Source organism: Poecile atricapillus, chromosome 24 (genome assembly GCF_030490865.1).
Source record: "Poecile atricapillus isolate bPoeAtr1 chromosome 24, bPoeAtr1.hap1, whole genome shotgun sequence".
Taxonomy (NCBI): Eukaryota; Metazoa; Chordata; class Aves; order Passeriformes; family Paridae; genus Poecile; species Poecile atricapillus.
In genome coordinates this window covers 2,261,722-2,278,283 of record NC_081272.1, presented here as the reverse complement: position 1 = coordinate 2,278,283, position 16,562 = coordinate 2,261,722, and the positions used below count along the sequence as shown (strand labels likewise).

The 16,562-nt window shown below is 47.2% G+C and overlaps 2 protein-coding genes and 1 long non-coding RNA gene across 7 annotated transcripts; 2 read left to right on the top strand and 1 right to left on the bottom strand.

The window, feature by feature from the left end:
• Positions 1-589: 589 nt before the first annotated feature.
• On the top strand, positions 590-3,102 carry LOC131587926 (uncharacterized). Its single transcript, XR_009279476.1, has 3 exons — positions 590-700; positions 1,514-1,565; positions 2,972-3,102. It is a non-coding gene; the product is annotated as an uncharacterized LOC131587926 (long non-coding RNA).
• GJA9 (gap junction protein alpha 9) lies at positions 693-4,564 on the bottom strand. Of its 2 annotated transcripts, none has more exons than XM_058856272.1 (2): positions 4,545-4,564; positions 693-3,297 (listed from the first exon to the last, which is right to left on the bottom strand). In XM_058856272.1, exon 2 carries the CDS (start codon positions 3,274-3,276, stop codon positions 1,747-1,749), a length of 1,530 nt encoding a protein of 509 aa, XP_058712255.1. In that variant the 5' UTR covers positions 3,277-3,297; positions 4,545-4,564; the 3' UTR covers positions 693-1,746. The 2 variants fall into 2 exon arrangements, with proteins under 2 accessions (XP_058712255.1, XP_058712256.1); XM_058856273.1 differs by lacking the exon at positions 4,545-4,564 and having other exon boundaries at positions 693-2,343; positions 2,938-3,996.
• A 4,388-nt stretch (positions 4,565-8,952) lies between these two features.
• Positions 8,953-16,539, top strand: LOC131587924 (NF-kappa-B inhibitor delta-like). 4 transcript variants are annotated; one of them, XM_058856275.1, is made up of 12 exons: positions 8,953-9,701; positions 10,316-10,404; positions 10,494-10,527; positions 10,673-10,794; positions 11,217-11,401; positions 11,888-11,993; positions 12,652-12,798; positions 12,975-13,026; positions 13,532-13,689; positions 14,037-14,150; positions 14,498-14,662; positions 14,973-16,539. In XM_058856275.1, the coding sequence occupies exons 1-12, from the start codon at positions 9,686-9,688 to the stop codon at positions 15,030-15,032; spliced, it is 1,248 nt and encodes a 415-aa protein (XP_058712258.1). In that variant the 5' UTR covers positions 8,953-9,685; the 3' UTR covers positions 15,033-16,539. The 4 variants fall into 4 exon arrangements, with proteins under 4 accessions (XP_058712258.1, XP_058712261.1, XP_058712260.1 ...); XM_058856278.1 differs by lacking the exon at positions 10,316-10,404 and having other exon boundaries at positions 9,511-9,701; XM_058856277.1 differs by lacking the exon at positions 8,953-9,701 and having other exon boundaries at positions 9,773-10,404; positions 11,325-11,401.
• Positions 16,540-16,562: the final 23 nt, after the last annotated feature.

The window sequence follows — 16,562 nt, the reverse complement described above, 5'->3', positions numbered from 1 at the left end:
CCTAAGTCACACTATACATTTATGTATGTTCCAGTATATTACACAATTTTAAATTTTACAGTGTAAACACAACTATGTAGGGCTGTATTTATGTATACACATAGAACAATATATATAGTATACTAGAAGTGAAAAGGATGCTTGCTGGAGAGAAATCTACAACAAATAGTTTTAATAGTTCTAGTGTGTATTTCTTACGTGGACAGGACCAAATTAATGTTGCTGCTACAAGCAAAAGAGCCTTATAGGTTTTCTGGCTACTTTTTTGCAAGTATCGTGCCTTTTTCAGTCAATCTGAAACATGGTTGCCTGGTAAGCATAATGACAATGCACTTGAAGAATTTAATTATGCTGTAATATGATGATGCTGTATCTCACAAATTATTTTTTCAGTACACGTACAGTAAGTCAAATCTGCTAGTAAAAAATACACACAAAAATACTAATGCATTCCAGCTGTGACCACCTCACCAAGTATTTACAGTGTTTCAGTGCTGTGCAACTCAAATAAATGTATTTCATACATAGAAAACTTGATTACAAATGTACCATAGTATTTTATTCATATTTTCCTCCTTTATTATTTCAAGATGTTTCATGGAACTTCCTTTACACCATATGGACCTGAACAGCAAGTGGATGAATGTTATGTTTTGTTATCCTCATAAAAAGCATAAACACAAATGCTCCTCCTAAACAGGTAGAAGCTTTATTTGATTTAAAAGTTTATCAGAATTTGGGGGAGAGACAAACAGAAAAGGAGTAATTTTACTGTTTGATAAACCTTTTATATGTCTTTTGACGTTGTAACTGAAGGCACAAAGGTACTACCATATTTGCTTTTTTTGTTCTCTGTTTTTGTTTTTGTCTTTTTTCTGTTTTTCATAGTAAGAATTCTGGTTTATGAAATTCAAAATGTCTGATTATTAAATTTCAGTAACTTGCTTTCTGATTTTGCTATTTATTAGTGTTATGAAAAATGTCAAAAGTAAAACTCACAACATTTATGTAATTCGTGATGTTCTAAAAATGTAGTGGTGTATTGAATTCTGACAGTACAGTATAAGAAATTCGCTTTGATTTTTCTGCTGAGAAAGTCAGTGGTGATACACTGAAAAGAAAGTGTAACATGGAGTCAGAGAATTAGTGATCTGTTATGTAAATGCTTTTCTCTTATTTACTTGTAAATAAGAGCTCTGTATTGATAAATAAAATCTCTGTATTTCCCACAGTTTGAACAGTGGAATATTTTTGACATTCTGCTTTGGGTCAGCTATCAAATGTCTGTTTGAATTCTCAGACTGATTAAGCAGAAACATTTTTACCAATAATTTTTTCTGAGAGCACCAATGGCATCGTTAGTCTAATTTGATTTACTGGTCTTTGTAAAAAATATCATTTGACTGTAAATTTTGTCTTCTACTTTTATTCAGTTTAAATAGTATCAGTTATGATTTTATGCCTGACTTTTTCCTAATATGTAGATTGAGAGGATGTATGTTTTCTTTTTTAGCTGGAGTGTAGAAGTTTATACACTGAGGTCTATGCCACACTTTCATTACAAAGTAAGTAAAGAGACTGTTTAAAATTACTTAGCTACTATTCAAAGGGCTGCACAACTTTTTTATCTATGTAACCAGCTGGTTAAAGTTGAATTATTTAGCTACACTTACACATAGATCTGGGTTATGTCTCTGTTCAGGAATTATGCCAGCAGTGCTTAGTGCAGCTAATGGTTAATTCACACTATATTTGAAGATCAGTGGGGGCACGCCTACTGCTGGCATTGCTTGACACTGACTGTTGCCTAGACAGAGAGGAAAGCTTAGGACTGTTCCAGTTTCTGCTTTGTGTAGATTCTGAGCTCACCACCCCCATAGAATCAGAAGTGTCTGGTCGGCTGGAATTTTTTACATCAGCATTGTAAGGAATTTGGGCTTTGTTTACACTGAAACTGCTTTGTCCTCTGTCACTGTTCTTTGGAAGGGAATTTGTTGGTGCTCCTGTGTTCTCTACCATTGCCTGTCCTCTAAAACTGGTATTAAGAAAAGTTGTATCAGGTTGCAATAAAGTTTGAGATGGCATCTCAGCAAAGCTTCTCAAGTACATGTTTGAAGCTGTATCTGCATTCTGAGTAATAAGAAAATGTTTCTTTTCAGCCTCTTCTTGTGCATCATGCATCTCAGTCCAAAGCTCGCCAAGAAAGCCTTCATTATTATTTGTGCTAGCATTTTCAGTCTGATTGTCTAAAGCATTTGTAGCTGGCCTCTTCTTTGGAGATTTATTTTCCTGATTGCAATGGGTGTAATTGCTGCTGCTTTCTGTACGGTTATTTGGCACAGACTGAAACATAGAAGGAGAATTTAAAACTGGGTAGAGCACAGTGTCAGTTTGCTTTTCCATCAAAAAGGTACAACTGCTCAGAGCACAAGGAAGTGTTTTCTGAGGGGTGGTAGATATTCCCAAAGAAGACTGCGGTATCACAGAGTATTTCTTAGATTTGTTTATGCAGAAATTGTCAGAGTCATCCTTGGTTTTATTCTGCTCACAGAGTCCCATTTTAATTTTTCGGAATCCTAAGTGGATAATTTCTAGAACGTTTAAAAGCAATGAGACAGTCGCTATCGATTGCATGAATAATATAAACACTGTCTTTTCTGTTGGTCTAGATACAAAGCAGTCAACTGTGTTTGGACATGGGTCTCTCTGACATTTATAAAGGGGATCTAAGTGAAAACCATAAAGAAGATACTGCCCAATCATAAAGCCAACTTCCACTGCAGATCTTGTGAAAATATGTATCACATAAGTGCAGAGCAAAGAGCCTCTTAGGGGTGCTTTGTTCAGCTTTCTTTGATCCAATTGCCGGAGTTCTCTCTCCAGTCTTTTACGATTTTCAGTCATTTCTAATTCAGTGCTTTCAAGTTCCACCCTTACCTGAGCTTTCTTTTTTTGCCTCTCTTTTTCCAAGGCTCTTAGTCTGTATAAGGCATGACCCATATACACCAAGGAAGGGGAAGACACAAATATAACTTGCAAGACCCAGTATCTTATGAGAGAGATGGGAAAGGCCTCATCATAGCACACGTTTCTGCAACCAGGCTGCTCAGTATTGCATATAAATTCTGATTGTTCATCATTCCAAACATTCTCTGTTGCCACTCCAAGGACAAGCATGCGAAATATGAAGAGGATCGTTAGCCAAATCTTTCCAATAATAGTGGAGTGAATGTGGACCTCCTCTAAAATGCCTCCAAGGAAATTCCAGTCTCCCATGGTTATTCTGCCATATTAACACTAAAATGTATGAGAGAAAAAAGTATCAAGCATTGTAAAAGTTGCATTCCTTCCTTAATGCATTATGAAAAAAACCAACTATCTTATCTCACATTGTAACCATGGGAACATGACCAACTGCTCATTGATAATTAGGAATTATTTATTCTCATCTGCGAGATGGAGAACTGCATCATCTGCCTGTGTCTACTTTATTATTAGCATCCTGATAAGCACATCACTACAAGCTATTAAACACCCTCAGTCTGCATCAGATCAGTGGAAACTAGAGTGCCTGACTTGTAGCAGGATTTTAAGAGCATTATGTGAACTGTTCAAACCATCATCCAATAACAATATGACAGCAGTACATTTATATTTAGGACACTTATCGAGGTACAGTAATATTTTCTTGTCCTCTTTTTTGGATGTTTGAAGCCCCATGTCAGAGCTGTAATTATGGCAGTCCAATTACTGTTTCACAGAGAAAATTAGTTATATAAAGGAGCTCAAGAGGGAATAAATAATCTCATGAAAATGTCATTATTAATTAAAAAGGCATGTTTAAGCGTATCATTTTGTGCAGACATTTGTTTTTTGTTTATGGATGTCAGGAATAAATAAACAGAATTGCTGTAATTGGTTCACTTCCTCTGATCAATGATACCTGCAGCTGAAATAGTGAATAGAGTGCCTAAGTGCCAAGCATTACTATCTTTGGTCACAATACTTTGAGAACTAAATTATTTACACAAAAATTCTTTACCAGCATTTTCCTAAATGACTGTCATCTGAATACAGATAAACTGGTAATAGATGTGTGTAATTGTACATCTCACCTTTCTTTCATATGTTTGTTTCTTTATTAGCAGTCCACTACATTGTGGACAAAATTGTATACGTATACAATTGTAACACAATTTTTCTTATGTGTGGGGACAAGCAAAACACTTGTATTTTTACCTTTTCGTTGTATATACAGCACAATTCAATAAAATAGTATCTCATTTTGGTATTTTTTAGGAAAAAGGTGCTTTAGCATAGCATTTTCTTTTCAAATGGGATTAATTTTCACCCTGTAAAACAGGAGTGCTAACAAGTCAACAGAAGCTGGAATCTTATGGTTGCAATATTGATGTCTATAGAGGAATCTTTATCTTAAGCCTTCTAAACATGAAAATACTTTTGGAAATCAGTATACAAATAGGCAAGTTAGACATTTTTTAAAGAGAAACAAAAATAAATGGTAAATTAAAAATAAAACATACCTTTCTTTACAAGAATGTGTAAAACTAAACATCCACGACGTCCAGTAAAAAGTTACAACCTCTGCCATCTTCCATCTATGTGAGTAAATTGACACATTATGAGCAGTTTATTTTGCTACAGGAGCAAGTGAGGGAGTGTGAGCTTTGCACATGAAATTTATATTTGCTGGGGCTGAAGGGAGGAGAAAATCAATCTATTGTTCAGTCTACTACTGCTCCAAGCGTAATTTAACTATGAACAGTAAAAGATTCTCATTTTTAAAAAAAGCTAGAAATAAAAAACCTGCAGCTTTAAGTTCTTTGAGATTATCTTTTCTTTTCTTTTGCCTCTATAGCACCTTCTAATTTTTAAGAACAGTCTCAGCCTCAGAAAAATAGAATAAAACAGAACTTTCAGACGAAGCTTTCATTTATGTATCTCAGTAATAACAAATATTCAGCTTGCCTGTGCAAAAGAAGGTAAATTTTCCCAAGCACTATCATTGTAAATGCCTGCAGAGAGTCTTTCCTCCTGCAACAGCTTAGCACCACACTCCTGATGTAAAAACAAATCAATGGCTGGACTTTTGGCCCCTCCAAACTCACTCCCTCTTCACAGACAGCATCTCTTATATTCTCTGATTCTGCACTTCTCATTTATTATCCTGAGGCCATATTACTTGTTATACCAACATCTTGAAGATACTCCTAAACTTGACAATGGTTTTACTCTATTTTTGCCATCCATATAATTCAGTATTTCTTTTTGGGAGAAAATCATTATAATTCCTGTTTTAAATGTCAAACATACTAAAGATGTCATTCTTCTTGATAGTGATACTTACATATACACTATAAAAACTGACTAGATGACACAAGTTCCATTTTTAATCCAGACCTTAAGCTACCCATCTGCATTACCTCAGCAGGAAAAACAGAGAACAGGCTGAAATATTTTCTGTTACAAAAAAGCACACAAAGTGCCTGGTCTCAAAGAACATCAATGGATGTAATTGTTCATAGGTTACAATCTACTGTTGTTAATTTTTTAGTTTATATTTCTCCCTTTCCTATTCCTTTCTTTACTTCAGATGGATTGTTGTAACACAGTTGCCCTGTGACCGAGATGAATGCATGGGTTTCTTCTAATGAAGAATGTGATTACTTCAGGTAGAAGATTTGGTAAAGCTATGCATTATACTTCCTCACCTTGTTAACATGTGGCACAATTAGAAATTAAACCCACAGTTGTACCTATACTCCAGAAAGTTACCATTCTCTGTGTCTTCCTAGAGGAGGATAAAACCACTGGAACAGAATGAATACTCCTAAATTACCTTTTACCAAGTCTAAACATTTTTGGAAGAATGGCAGTGGAAGTTCTATGCATCAAAGGCACCTAGAATCATAGAATGGCTTGGGTCAGAAGGGACATTAATATGCTGCCTAGTCCAAACCCCTTCCATGGGCAGACTCAGCTTTTGACAGATTTGGTTTCTCAAAGCCCCATCCAAACTGAGTTTGAATGTTTCCAACGATGGGGCATTCACAACTTCCCCAGCAAGCTGTTCCAGTGTCTCATCACCCTCATCCTTTATGATGTCTTAGTTTGCTCACATAAAAATTCTCAGAGTAAACGCTCTCTTTAAGAATTCTTCTTGGTGCCTTCTTGGTGTGAGATAGACCACAGCTTGGAAGCTGAGATGATGCCTAAAAATTATTCAGGAGAGCTTAAAAATCTGCTTGATTTCTTTTTTTTTTTTGAGGTGATCAAACTGCTAATGTCCATTTTGGGTACTGATGGTAAGCTGGGGAAACCCTTTCAAACACTCTAAACATTAAGAAATGTTGGGCAGTGGGGAGGGAAAAGTATCTTATTTTTAAAAAGAGGAGAAAATAAATAAATATATTTATTTTGTGTGCAAAAATTTTTCTAGAGTCAGCATTATCAGTGCTATGGCCAAGGGCATAGGCTCATTAGACATGCCTGGTATTAATGTGCAAGTCCACTGCTAGGAGCAATATGAATTAAGAAGCATATCTAACACTATAATGTTCTTTTAGGTGATCCTCATCAGCACTCTGCAAAAGTGTAGTGCTAATTCAAATGTCCTGTAAAGCATGAATAAACTTCCTCTGTTGAGAACTCTAAAAAGCTAATCATTATCTTTTAATTTTAGTGCTGAAGATCAGTCAATAGGCCATGTCCGATTTCACACTTGACAGCTTGCCTGAAAGTACTCAATCATTTTGGCAAGCTAGCAGTCTCCAGCCAGCCATTTCTATGAAGTACTTAAAGCAGAATTCTAAACATGTGTCTTCTCTTGAGTACTTAAAGTAGGTCTCTAAATATTTTTCTGTTATTGATATAAAACCCTCTAAGTCTGCTGAAGTGGTCCACAGACACACTCCCACCCCTGCCAGCTCGTACAGAGATGCTGAAGCTTTGTTTGAAAACCTGAAGTGTTTGGTGAGACTGAACTACCATGGCTGGAGATTTACTTGCTCTGTAAAATCTAAATATTAAAACAGACATGTAACGATCCACACAATGTTCCAGGATGCATTATCTCATTTAAAATGGTACTACAGTTAAATGACAACTTGACAAGTCACAAGGGAAAATAAATTCAAGTGCCAACAATAATTTTATAGTGCTGATACTGCTTTTTGCCTTAGTTCAGACAGCTTGCAACTCCGACTATTTACAAAAACTGTTTATAACAACATTCAGAATTTAGTCATTTAGTGATGGGGAGACTATTCATTTTTCTTCCAGGTCTAGAAGGTACCTCACTGGCTTTTTATGGCAAATTTTTATGACTATATTGATTTTTCTTAGCTTAGGGTCAAACGTCACAGTAATCCTCCAATCATGGAAATATTCTCTGAAGATCAAGGCTTTTTCATTTCTATACATCAATAATGTGCACTTTATGTGTACAATTGATTTTTATTTTCTACTGTTATCTGTCTGACCCACAATGGACAGCTAGATAAGTAGAGGCACAGATACCAGTGATGTGTCCTACATGTTCTCAGGGTAACATGAACTCGCTCCCATAGTTTTCTTTCAGTAGTGAAGAAGGACCACAAATGATAAACTGCAACAGCAAGAAATTTGGGCCACTGTACTACTCAATGCTGTCTTTAGGATTGCCAAATTCAGCAGTACTGTGTTTGAAGGCACACCAGAGATTACCATATAAAGACTGAAACACATATTCTTCACATTAGTGTATTTTCTGTGCTGCCTTATAGATTCACTTTTTATTGCTAAAATATGCATGCAAATCAGTAGGTGCACATTTCTGTTTTCACTTTCACAAGCAAAATTTCTGAAGATGCCCTGGCCTGTATCAGAAAGTTTAAGGGTTTTTTTTTGGTTTTTTTCAGTTTCTGTCTGGTTTTATCTTAGTTCACTGTTGATATTTTCTCCTAGTTCCTTAGCTTTAAAAATAAAAACTACTTTTATCTAGCTTGCTGTCTATTTTCCGCTCTTAATCTCTTGGCTTTAAAATTTTATTTATACATATATACACTGGTACTGTAGCTTTCCATGCCTGCTTTTACTTCTCTCCTGGCCTTGCTCCTCTTTGCATTTTCAAGTTTCTTTCCATGTCTACTTTATTAGGCTTCTTCTCTGTTTTTTTTGTTCTTTCCTGCCTGTTCTGTATTCATCTGCTGGGCTCAGTGTGTGTGGTTGGGGCCAGGAGAAGGGAGATGGGTTTCACCTGTGAGCTGCAGCATCTAGGTTGTACTCATGAGGTGTGAAAGTGGCTGAGGCAAGGATTAAGAAAGGCTGCAGGAAGGGATGGGATATATAAATCACAGCCTCTGCTCAGGGTGCTTTGCTGTTCCTTCAGCGGCTGAGAGCTCCTAGGCTGTTTGAGCTTTTTTTGCATGGATGTTCTGGCATTTAGAGAAGTGGAGCTGCCTGTCTGAGTAAGGCTTCAGGACCCGTTGAGGTTCAGCAGCCCATGTAGTAGAGAGTACACTTGTGACACCCTGCCAGTCAGGATCCTGGAGGGAACTCCCCTGCTGAGTGTCAACCCCAAAATAAAACCACCAGCCCTGGTGGCCTCAGGGATCTTCATGGTCTCAGTGGGTCTCATGGTTTCCTGGAATTGGGGGTCCCATGTGTCAGAGACTCCCACCAAAACCAGGCTGAAGCCCCCATCCTAAATGCCCGCCCCAAGTGGGTCAGAAACCTCCCTCAAATGGGGCAGAGATCCCCCCAAAAGGGTAAGACACATGCCCCAAGTGGGGGTATGTTACTCTATTGGGAACGGCAAGAAGAACGACACAGACTCTTTTGGGAGTTGAACAGGAGAGTTCTTTCTCTCTTAAGGTTTATTACTTCAGATCTTCTTTTATAGACCAATATGTGAAAGTACAGAAAGGTAAAACTTTTATTGGTTAGTGAACTAACACATCACCATCATTGGTCAGTGGGGTACACCACCCCTCGACCTTCTCTTGCAAGAAAACAAGAAACTGACAAACAGCACCTGCAAGGCTGTTTTCTATCTCTGAGGATTGTTTTAATTCCTCCTTATGATTTCCCAGGCCACTTTCTCAGGCGAGACTGAGAAAGTTATGCAGCCTGCTGTTCCACAGGCACTGTGTTCCCTGCTTCATAGTCAGCATCCATAGGGGTATGGAGGGGAGCAGTGACACCCTGCAAGTTGTGGGTGGGAGAACAGCCCGGTGTATCATCCCCCCAATAAAAACACCAGCCCTGGGGTCCCCACAGACTTCATGGTCTTCGTGGCTCTCATGATCTTCTGGGGCTGGGGAGACACAGCCCCCACCTAGAACTGGGAAGAGAGCCCCCAAATGGAGCAAAGACCCACACAAAATGATGGGGGAGGTGGGTGGGACCCTGGATTGGTGCTGAGGTGCACAAGGAAACAACCCAGGACCTGTGCCCCTTCCTGACACAGCTCACAGGACCCCGGCTGACCCCGCCACCTTCACCCATCCATTGGGTCCCACGGGCCCCACCGAAGCTCCGCCCCCCCCCTTTGTCACCCGTCGTCAACAGCGACAGCGTTGGCGTTTTGGTGGCGTTTCCCTCCGGGGCGGGGCTTCCTCGCCCAAGTCCACCCAAAACGGTCCCCGCGCCCGCCCAGGCCCCATTTGCTCCCGGATCCCGCGGGATGCGGCCCCAGAGAGGTATGGGGGGATGTGGAGGATGGAGGGGGCGTGACGCGGGCCCTTTGAGACCCGCTTTTTGGGGACGCTGGCCTTTTAAGAACTCTGAGACAGGGTGCTGGCCTTTTAAAATACCTGGGAGAGCCTTTTAAGACTCCATTTTAGGGGATACTGGCCCTTTAAGAGCTGCTTTTAGGAGACACTGGCCCTTTAAGAGAGCCAAGAAGGGTCTGCTGGCCCTTTAGGAGCCCTGGGAGGAGGAGAGGGGACACTGGACTGAAAGAGCGGGGGAATTCCCGGGGTCTCCCCGCTGGATTCTCCCCGCGGGGGAGGAGGGGGTTCCCCGGAGAGGAGGGCGGTGCCAGCGGGGGCGGGTGGTGACGCATGGGAATCCCCGTGACGCCACGACAGGGGGATTCCTGCCTCGCTGGGGGAGGGCCCAGGCGTTTGGGGGTCCCGGGGGGCCCGGTTATGACACGGCGGCTTGAGGGGTCTCAGGAGTTCACGGGGGATCCCGAGGGTCTGGATGAGACGCGGAGACCTGGGGGACGCCTGGGTGTCTGGCTGGGTTCTTGGAGTTTTCAGGGTTCCCCGGCATCCCGGTGACCCCCGAACCCCCCCTCGCACACCCCCAGGTCCCCCCCGCTCCGCTCCGCCCCAGACGGTGAAGCAGCTGCTGAAGGAGCTACGGCAGCAGAAGAGCAGGGAAGGGGCGAGATCCCCGGTGGGTGCCCCCCTCTCCCAGGTGACACCTCCCCCCGGGACACCCCCACTCTCCTCGCTGACCCCCTCGCTCTCCCCTCTGCCCCTCAGGTTTTGGCTCTGCCCTCCCCGCGCCCCTCGGATGGTGAGTGACCTCCGATTCCCCAGTTCCTCCCAGACCCCCCCAACACCCTCTGTCTCCACGCCCCCCCCAGTCCCTAGTCCCCCCAATCCTCCCTGTGTCCCTCAATTCCCCTCCATGTCCCCCGCATCACCCGGTCTCCCCTCAGGTGCCCCCTGGCCCGGCACCCCCGCAGTGACCCCCAGCCTCTGCGGGGTCCCACGCGTGCCGCCCCACGGCAGCCCGGGGGGAGCCCATGGGGGAAGCGCCTCTGGTCTGAGGGACTTCCAGGTGAGTGGCTTGGAGGGGACAGTGGGGCAAGGGGAGAAATGGAGGTTAAAGGGTATGGTAAATGGAGGGAGAATGGAGGGAATGGGAGGCGAAGGGAGGGAATAGGGGAAATGGGGCGGAGAAGGGGGGGCAGACAACTGGGAGGGGAATGGTGGGGCAATGCCGAGTTAAATGGGGGCAATGGAATGGTTAAGGGAGGCAACGGGAGGGAATGAAGGAAGTAATTGGGGGTAGTGGAGGGGCAACGGGGACAATGGGGGCAGCAATGGAGGGAGATGATTTAGATGAGGGCAATGGGGTGGCTGCTGGGGGGAAAGGGAAGGAAAATGGGGGATGTCATTGGGGCAGGATTTGAGGGGCACCTGGAGCCCTGGAGGGGCTGGGACCAAGCCCCTCTCCACCTTGACTGCTGCTTCCCCAAGGCTGTTGCCATCCCTGGCCCTGCCTGGCCCCATCTCCCAGCACCGTGGGGAGAATTTGGGGCCCCTCAGCTGGGAGGAGAGAACCCAGACCTGTACCCTGTACCCCAGGAACTGGCAGCTGCCCGCGCTGCAATGGGGGGCCGAGATCCCCGGGAGCTGCTGCGGCAGGACGAGGAGGGGGACACGTGAGTGGGGGGGCCATGGGAAGGCACTGGGGGGTACAGGGGTCATAAGGGGGGTACAGGGGTCAAGGGGTCCAGGAGAGGCCAATGGGCTAAACTGGAACAAAGGGGGGACATCAATGGGGGGGGCAATTTAGGGGGTCAGTGATGTGAAGGACAGTCAGTGGGGCCCATAGGGGTGCAGTGGAAGGGCAGTGGGGTGAGTGGAGATCAATGTGGTGTTCAGTGGGGGGCAATTGGATAAAGTGGGTCAGTGTGAGTGAGATCACTGTGGGGTAAATAGGAAAGTCAATGTGTAGGGCAGTGAGGCCAATTGGGAGGCAATCAGGGAGTCAGTGGGGCGAGAGCAGTGCTGGGAAGTCCCCAGGGGCAGTTGTGAGGCACTGCGAGGGGCTGTGGGGTGACAAGTCCTTTGGTGGGGGTCTGTGTTCTGGGTGGAACGTGGGGGGCAGGTAGAGGAGTCCCCTCTAACCCCCCCTCCATCCCCAGGCTGCTGCACGTGCTCTGTGCCGGGGGGCTGTGGGCACTCGCCCGGGCTGCAGCCGAGGCTCTGCGAGACCTGGGCGGACTCGAGGTGCGGGAACACCTGGGCAAGGTGAGAGGGGGACACACCTGGGGGGTCTGAAGGGGCGTCTGGAGGAGATCAAGGTGCAGGAGCACATAGGCAAGTTGGGTGGGGACAGGGGAAGCTAGAAGTGCAAGAACACCTGGGAAAGTTGAGGGCACTGGGGGTAAAGAAGGGTTTATAGGGGTAATAAGTGGGTCTTATTGGGGCAATAAGGGGGTGATGGGGGTAAAGAGGCAATAACGGATCAGGGGGTTATGGGGGTAATTGATAATGGGCATGGGGTAGTTAATTCTGGGATAATTAATCACGCAGTTCTGTTGCAGCCCAATAACAGGGGGAGTGATGGAGGATAAAGGAATAGTTAATACTGGGGGGTAAAAGGTGATTAGTGATGGTGTAATTAGAGACAAATAAAGGGGCAATTAATAATAAATAATGAATGAGCAGATAATAAGGGGATGATAAGGGGGGCAGAGCAGAATACCAGGGCGGCAATTTGAGGGTTCGGGGTGGGTGCACCCCAACCATCCTTGACTCCCCCAGATCCCACTGACCTTCCTTTTTCCCTGCAAGAGCCCCCAGACTCCCTTTACCTCCTAGACATCTAACTCCCCTCAGGAGTCAGTCAAGCCCCCTTGATGCCCCCTTCATTCTCTCTCTGACCCCCCACATTTTACCCCCCCAGACTCCACTGCTGGTGGCAGCAGCAGCAGCAGCCCCAGAGATCGTGCGGGACCTGCTTGTCCTGGGGGCCAATCCTGATGCTGCTGACCACGGGGGCCGTACAGCCCTGCACCTGGCTGCAGCCTATGGGCACCCTGAAATCCTCCAGGTGAGACCCCAACCCCCACGAGGACTGGGAAACCATGGGGACCACAAAACCCTCCCAAAGGGGACCCCAAAATGGGTCCAGATGGGACACAGTTGTCCTGGGAGACCAGGGAACTGGCCTAGCAGGGGGTCTGTGGTATCAAGGGGGACCCCAAATCTTTCCCCTCACCTTCCCAGGCCATGATGTCCTCAGGAGTTCCTGTCAACGTGGAGGCCAGAAATTTTGAGGGTCAGCAAATTTGGTGGGGGCAAGGGTGGTGGAGGGGATTGGGGTGGGTCCTTGGTTTTGGGATGGGGGTGATTCTTAGGCAGTCCTTGTTGGGATGGGACCGGGAAGAGTTCAGTTGGTGGACCCCCAAATGGAGGGGGTGGGGGACTCAGGGGTCCCTGATTTGGGGTATCTGATGAGTCCATTATTTTGGGATGTCTTGGGAGAGTCCCACTTGAGGTGTACTCAAAACAGAAGGGGCTTGGGGGTCCCTGGTTTGAAGGTGACCCTGGGGATCCCCATTTTTTGGTAGCTGGTGGGGTTTTGGAATCTTGGTGGGATTCCTGATGGGTGCATCACTGTTTTGGGGGGATGGGGGATCTTCAGTTTGGGGGTCCTGGTTGATGGTGGGAGGGTCCCACGGGGTGTGTCTGTACTTTGAGGGTATCCCTAGGAGGGTTCCCAGTTCCAGGAGGCCCTGTTTGGGCGAGGGGCCCTTCCTGACCCCTCTTCGTTCCCCACCAAGGCCAGACCCCTCTGCACTGCGCTGTCCTGGCCCACAACGCCTCGCTGCAGGGAGGGTACACACCTGCAGGGAGCTCTGGAGATGGATCCCCCACTCCCCAGGACCGATTCCGCTGTGTTGAGCTGCTACTGCAGATGGGGGCGGACAGCAGCAGCCAGGTACCCCATAACTCTGCAGGTGTCCCTCAGATCCCCTGAGTTCCCCACACAGACCTCTGTGCCCCTCAAAGATGACTGTGTCCCACCTCAAGGTCTCTGTGTGCTGGGCAGACCTGAGCTCCTGGCCATTGGGGTACCTTGGGAGAACTGGGGAGGAGTGTGAGACCCCCCACAACACCCGTGTGCCCCCCAAAGACCCCTGTGTCTCCCTTCAAGGTCTCCATGGGCTGGATAGGCCTCTGCTCCTGGGCACTAGGATCTCTTGGGGTCCTTTTGGGGAGGTTGAGGAGGTTGTAGCAGGGTGGGACCTCCTGTGGGCTGCCCCCCGACCCCTGTCTTGCCTCCAGGACACCAAAAGCAGCCTGACAGCGCTGCACCTGGCCGTGCGGGGAGGCAACCTTGCCCTGGCCCACCTACTGCTGCGTCAGCCTGGCATGGCCCCCCGCCTTGTCAACATGAAGGTTTGAGGGACTTGTGGGGCTGGGGGGAGCTCTGAGGAGCTCTGTGGGGGGCTCTGGGTTCCCCCTAAGGCTTTGTTGGGCACCTGGGGTCGGGGGACCTCTTTGGGGCTCTTGGGGCTGATTGGAGGGGTCTGTGGAGCTCTATGGGGTTCCTCTAATGGCTTGCAGGGTATGAAGAGGCTCCGGGAGGTTCAGAGGGATCAAGAGGGTACTGGTGGCTTTGGGGTGTCTGTGGAGAATCTGTGGGGGCTGGAGGTATCGGTATCAGATCTCAGGGGTCTCTGAGGTACCTCTGTGGGGGCTGCAGGGTGTCTTGTGGGTACCCTGAGCCCCCTCATGTCCCACAGGCCCACGGGAACACCCCCCTGCACATGGCAGCAGCACTGCCTGGCACCCCCAGCCAGGAGCCCCTTGTGAGGCTGCTCCTGGCCTGGGGTGCTGATCCCAGCGCCCGCAACCTGGAGCACGACCTGCCCCAGGGCCTGCTGCCCCCCGGGTCCCCTGGAGACCAGGTGAGACCCCCAGACCACCCTCACACCCAGCACCCCACTTCCTGCCGATGGGGGGAAATGCCTGGAATTGCTCCTGGAACCCCAAAATCCCACCATTTTGCCTCAGATCCCTGCTGCTATGCCCAGAAGTTCTGCTGTTGTACTCCAAAATCCTGCTGCTTTACCCCCAAATCCTGCTGCTCTACCCCCTTATTTTCACAACTTGCCCCAAACCGTGGGGTCCTGTTCCAGGACCTTTGGGTGACATCCCCATATTCTGGGGCAGAGCCCTGTGTTTTGGGGACCTCCCTGAACTCTCCCTCCCCCACAGCTCCGCCTCCTCTTGAGGAGCCGCCGGGGGTCTCATCGCACCCCCCACACCGCCAAGTGACGTCAGAGGGCTGGGGACTCCCAGATACCAGATGGGGGGACACCCCCATATTGGGGGATTTCCCCCCACCATGTTAATTTTTCCTGATTTCAATGAAATTGCCCCCAAATTTCTGTGAAATGAGTCTGAACCACATTGGTTTGGTGGGGGGAGGAGCACAAAGGGGGTCCAGCTCCCCCTTTACCCCCATAGAGCCCTCCCCCCCAGCCTCATTAATGGGGGCTGCTAATGAGGGGTGTCTCCTCTAAATTGGGGGAGTTGGGGTGGAACATGCCAAATTGGAGGGGAAACCCAAAAACTGAGGGAATTCTGGAATAAAATTATATCTTTATCAGATAGATATGTTTGGTTTATTTGCATATCAGGGTTAATTCTCCAATTACAGCTTCAGGTAATGAAGTCACATACCCCCAGTTTGCTCCCTGCTCCCCAATTCACTTTTGTTTATACTCTTTGAGGCCTGAGGCAAAGAATGTCTTTAGTTTTCAGGCTTGGAAGGATTGTTTTGTGTGACCAAAATGTGAAGAGAGCTTGCTAACACTCTATACGGAGTTCAGAGTCCTACACTAACTCAGTACAGGATCTGGAAGATATAAAAGCTAAAAACTGAAGGCGCCACCCAAGGGGACGGTGCCATGTCTGTCGGTGCACAGCGCCACCTTGTGGCCGTCCCGCTCCCGCCGTCGCTCAGCAGCTCCACCAGGTGGCGCTGTGTGCACACCCAAGGCGGGCCCGTGTGGGCTCGGCTCTGAATGGAGCGCACGGCGAGGACAGGGGAGATCAGACAGGCGATACCTCCATAACTTGGGTCAAAGTTACAAGATGCTTGTATAGCTTTAGTTGTAAGATACCAATATAACCTGAATCGCAACTTTCTATACCTGTGTAACCTGAATCATAACCTTCTATACAATGCAACTGGCTTGGCTTGGCTGACCCCTCTCTTACCTTGCCTTCCTTTACCTGCTCCTCCATTGATCAGCCTTGCCTTGCCTTCCCTGTCATGGAATGACCCTGGTTGGATACCAGGCTCCCACCGAAGCCTGTCTATCCCCTCCATGAATGTAAAGTGGGGAGAAAATATATGGTTCATGAGTTAAGGACAGAGAGAGATCTGCTCCGACCCATGGGCCCAGCATCTCATGTCACCAGACACACTGCAAATTCTTAGTAAAAAGCTATTTACCGTCCTCCCTGTTCCCGTATCTGGGCAACAGCCTCTCCAGGGCTACCCTAGCGACGCGAACGTTCTGCTGTCAACAACGTGTTGTTAAACGGGAGATTGAAATAACGGCAATCTAAGTTAGAAAGCTGACTGTGGCTGGCGTCCAATGTCATCTTTCAAGTCCCTTAGCCGTGCAGTCGGTCACCTTTATCGCAGAGGGGGCTGAACGTCCCGAGCCGTGCCGATGCCGTTCTCCCGGGTGCCGGAGCCCGCCGGAGCCCTCACGGCCCGGGAGGGGCGGGCCCTGCAGCGCCCGCCGGCCCCGCCCCCTCTGCGCCGAGCGCCGCGCGCGCCCGATCCCCGCC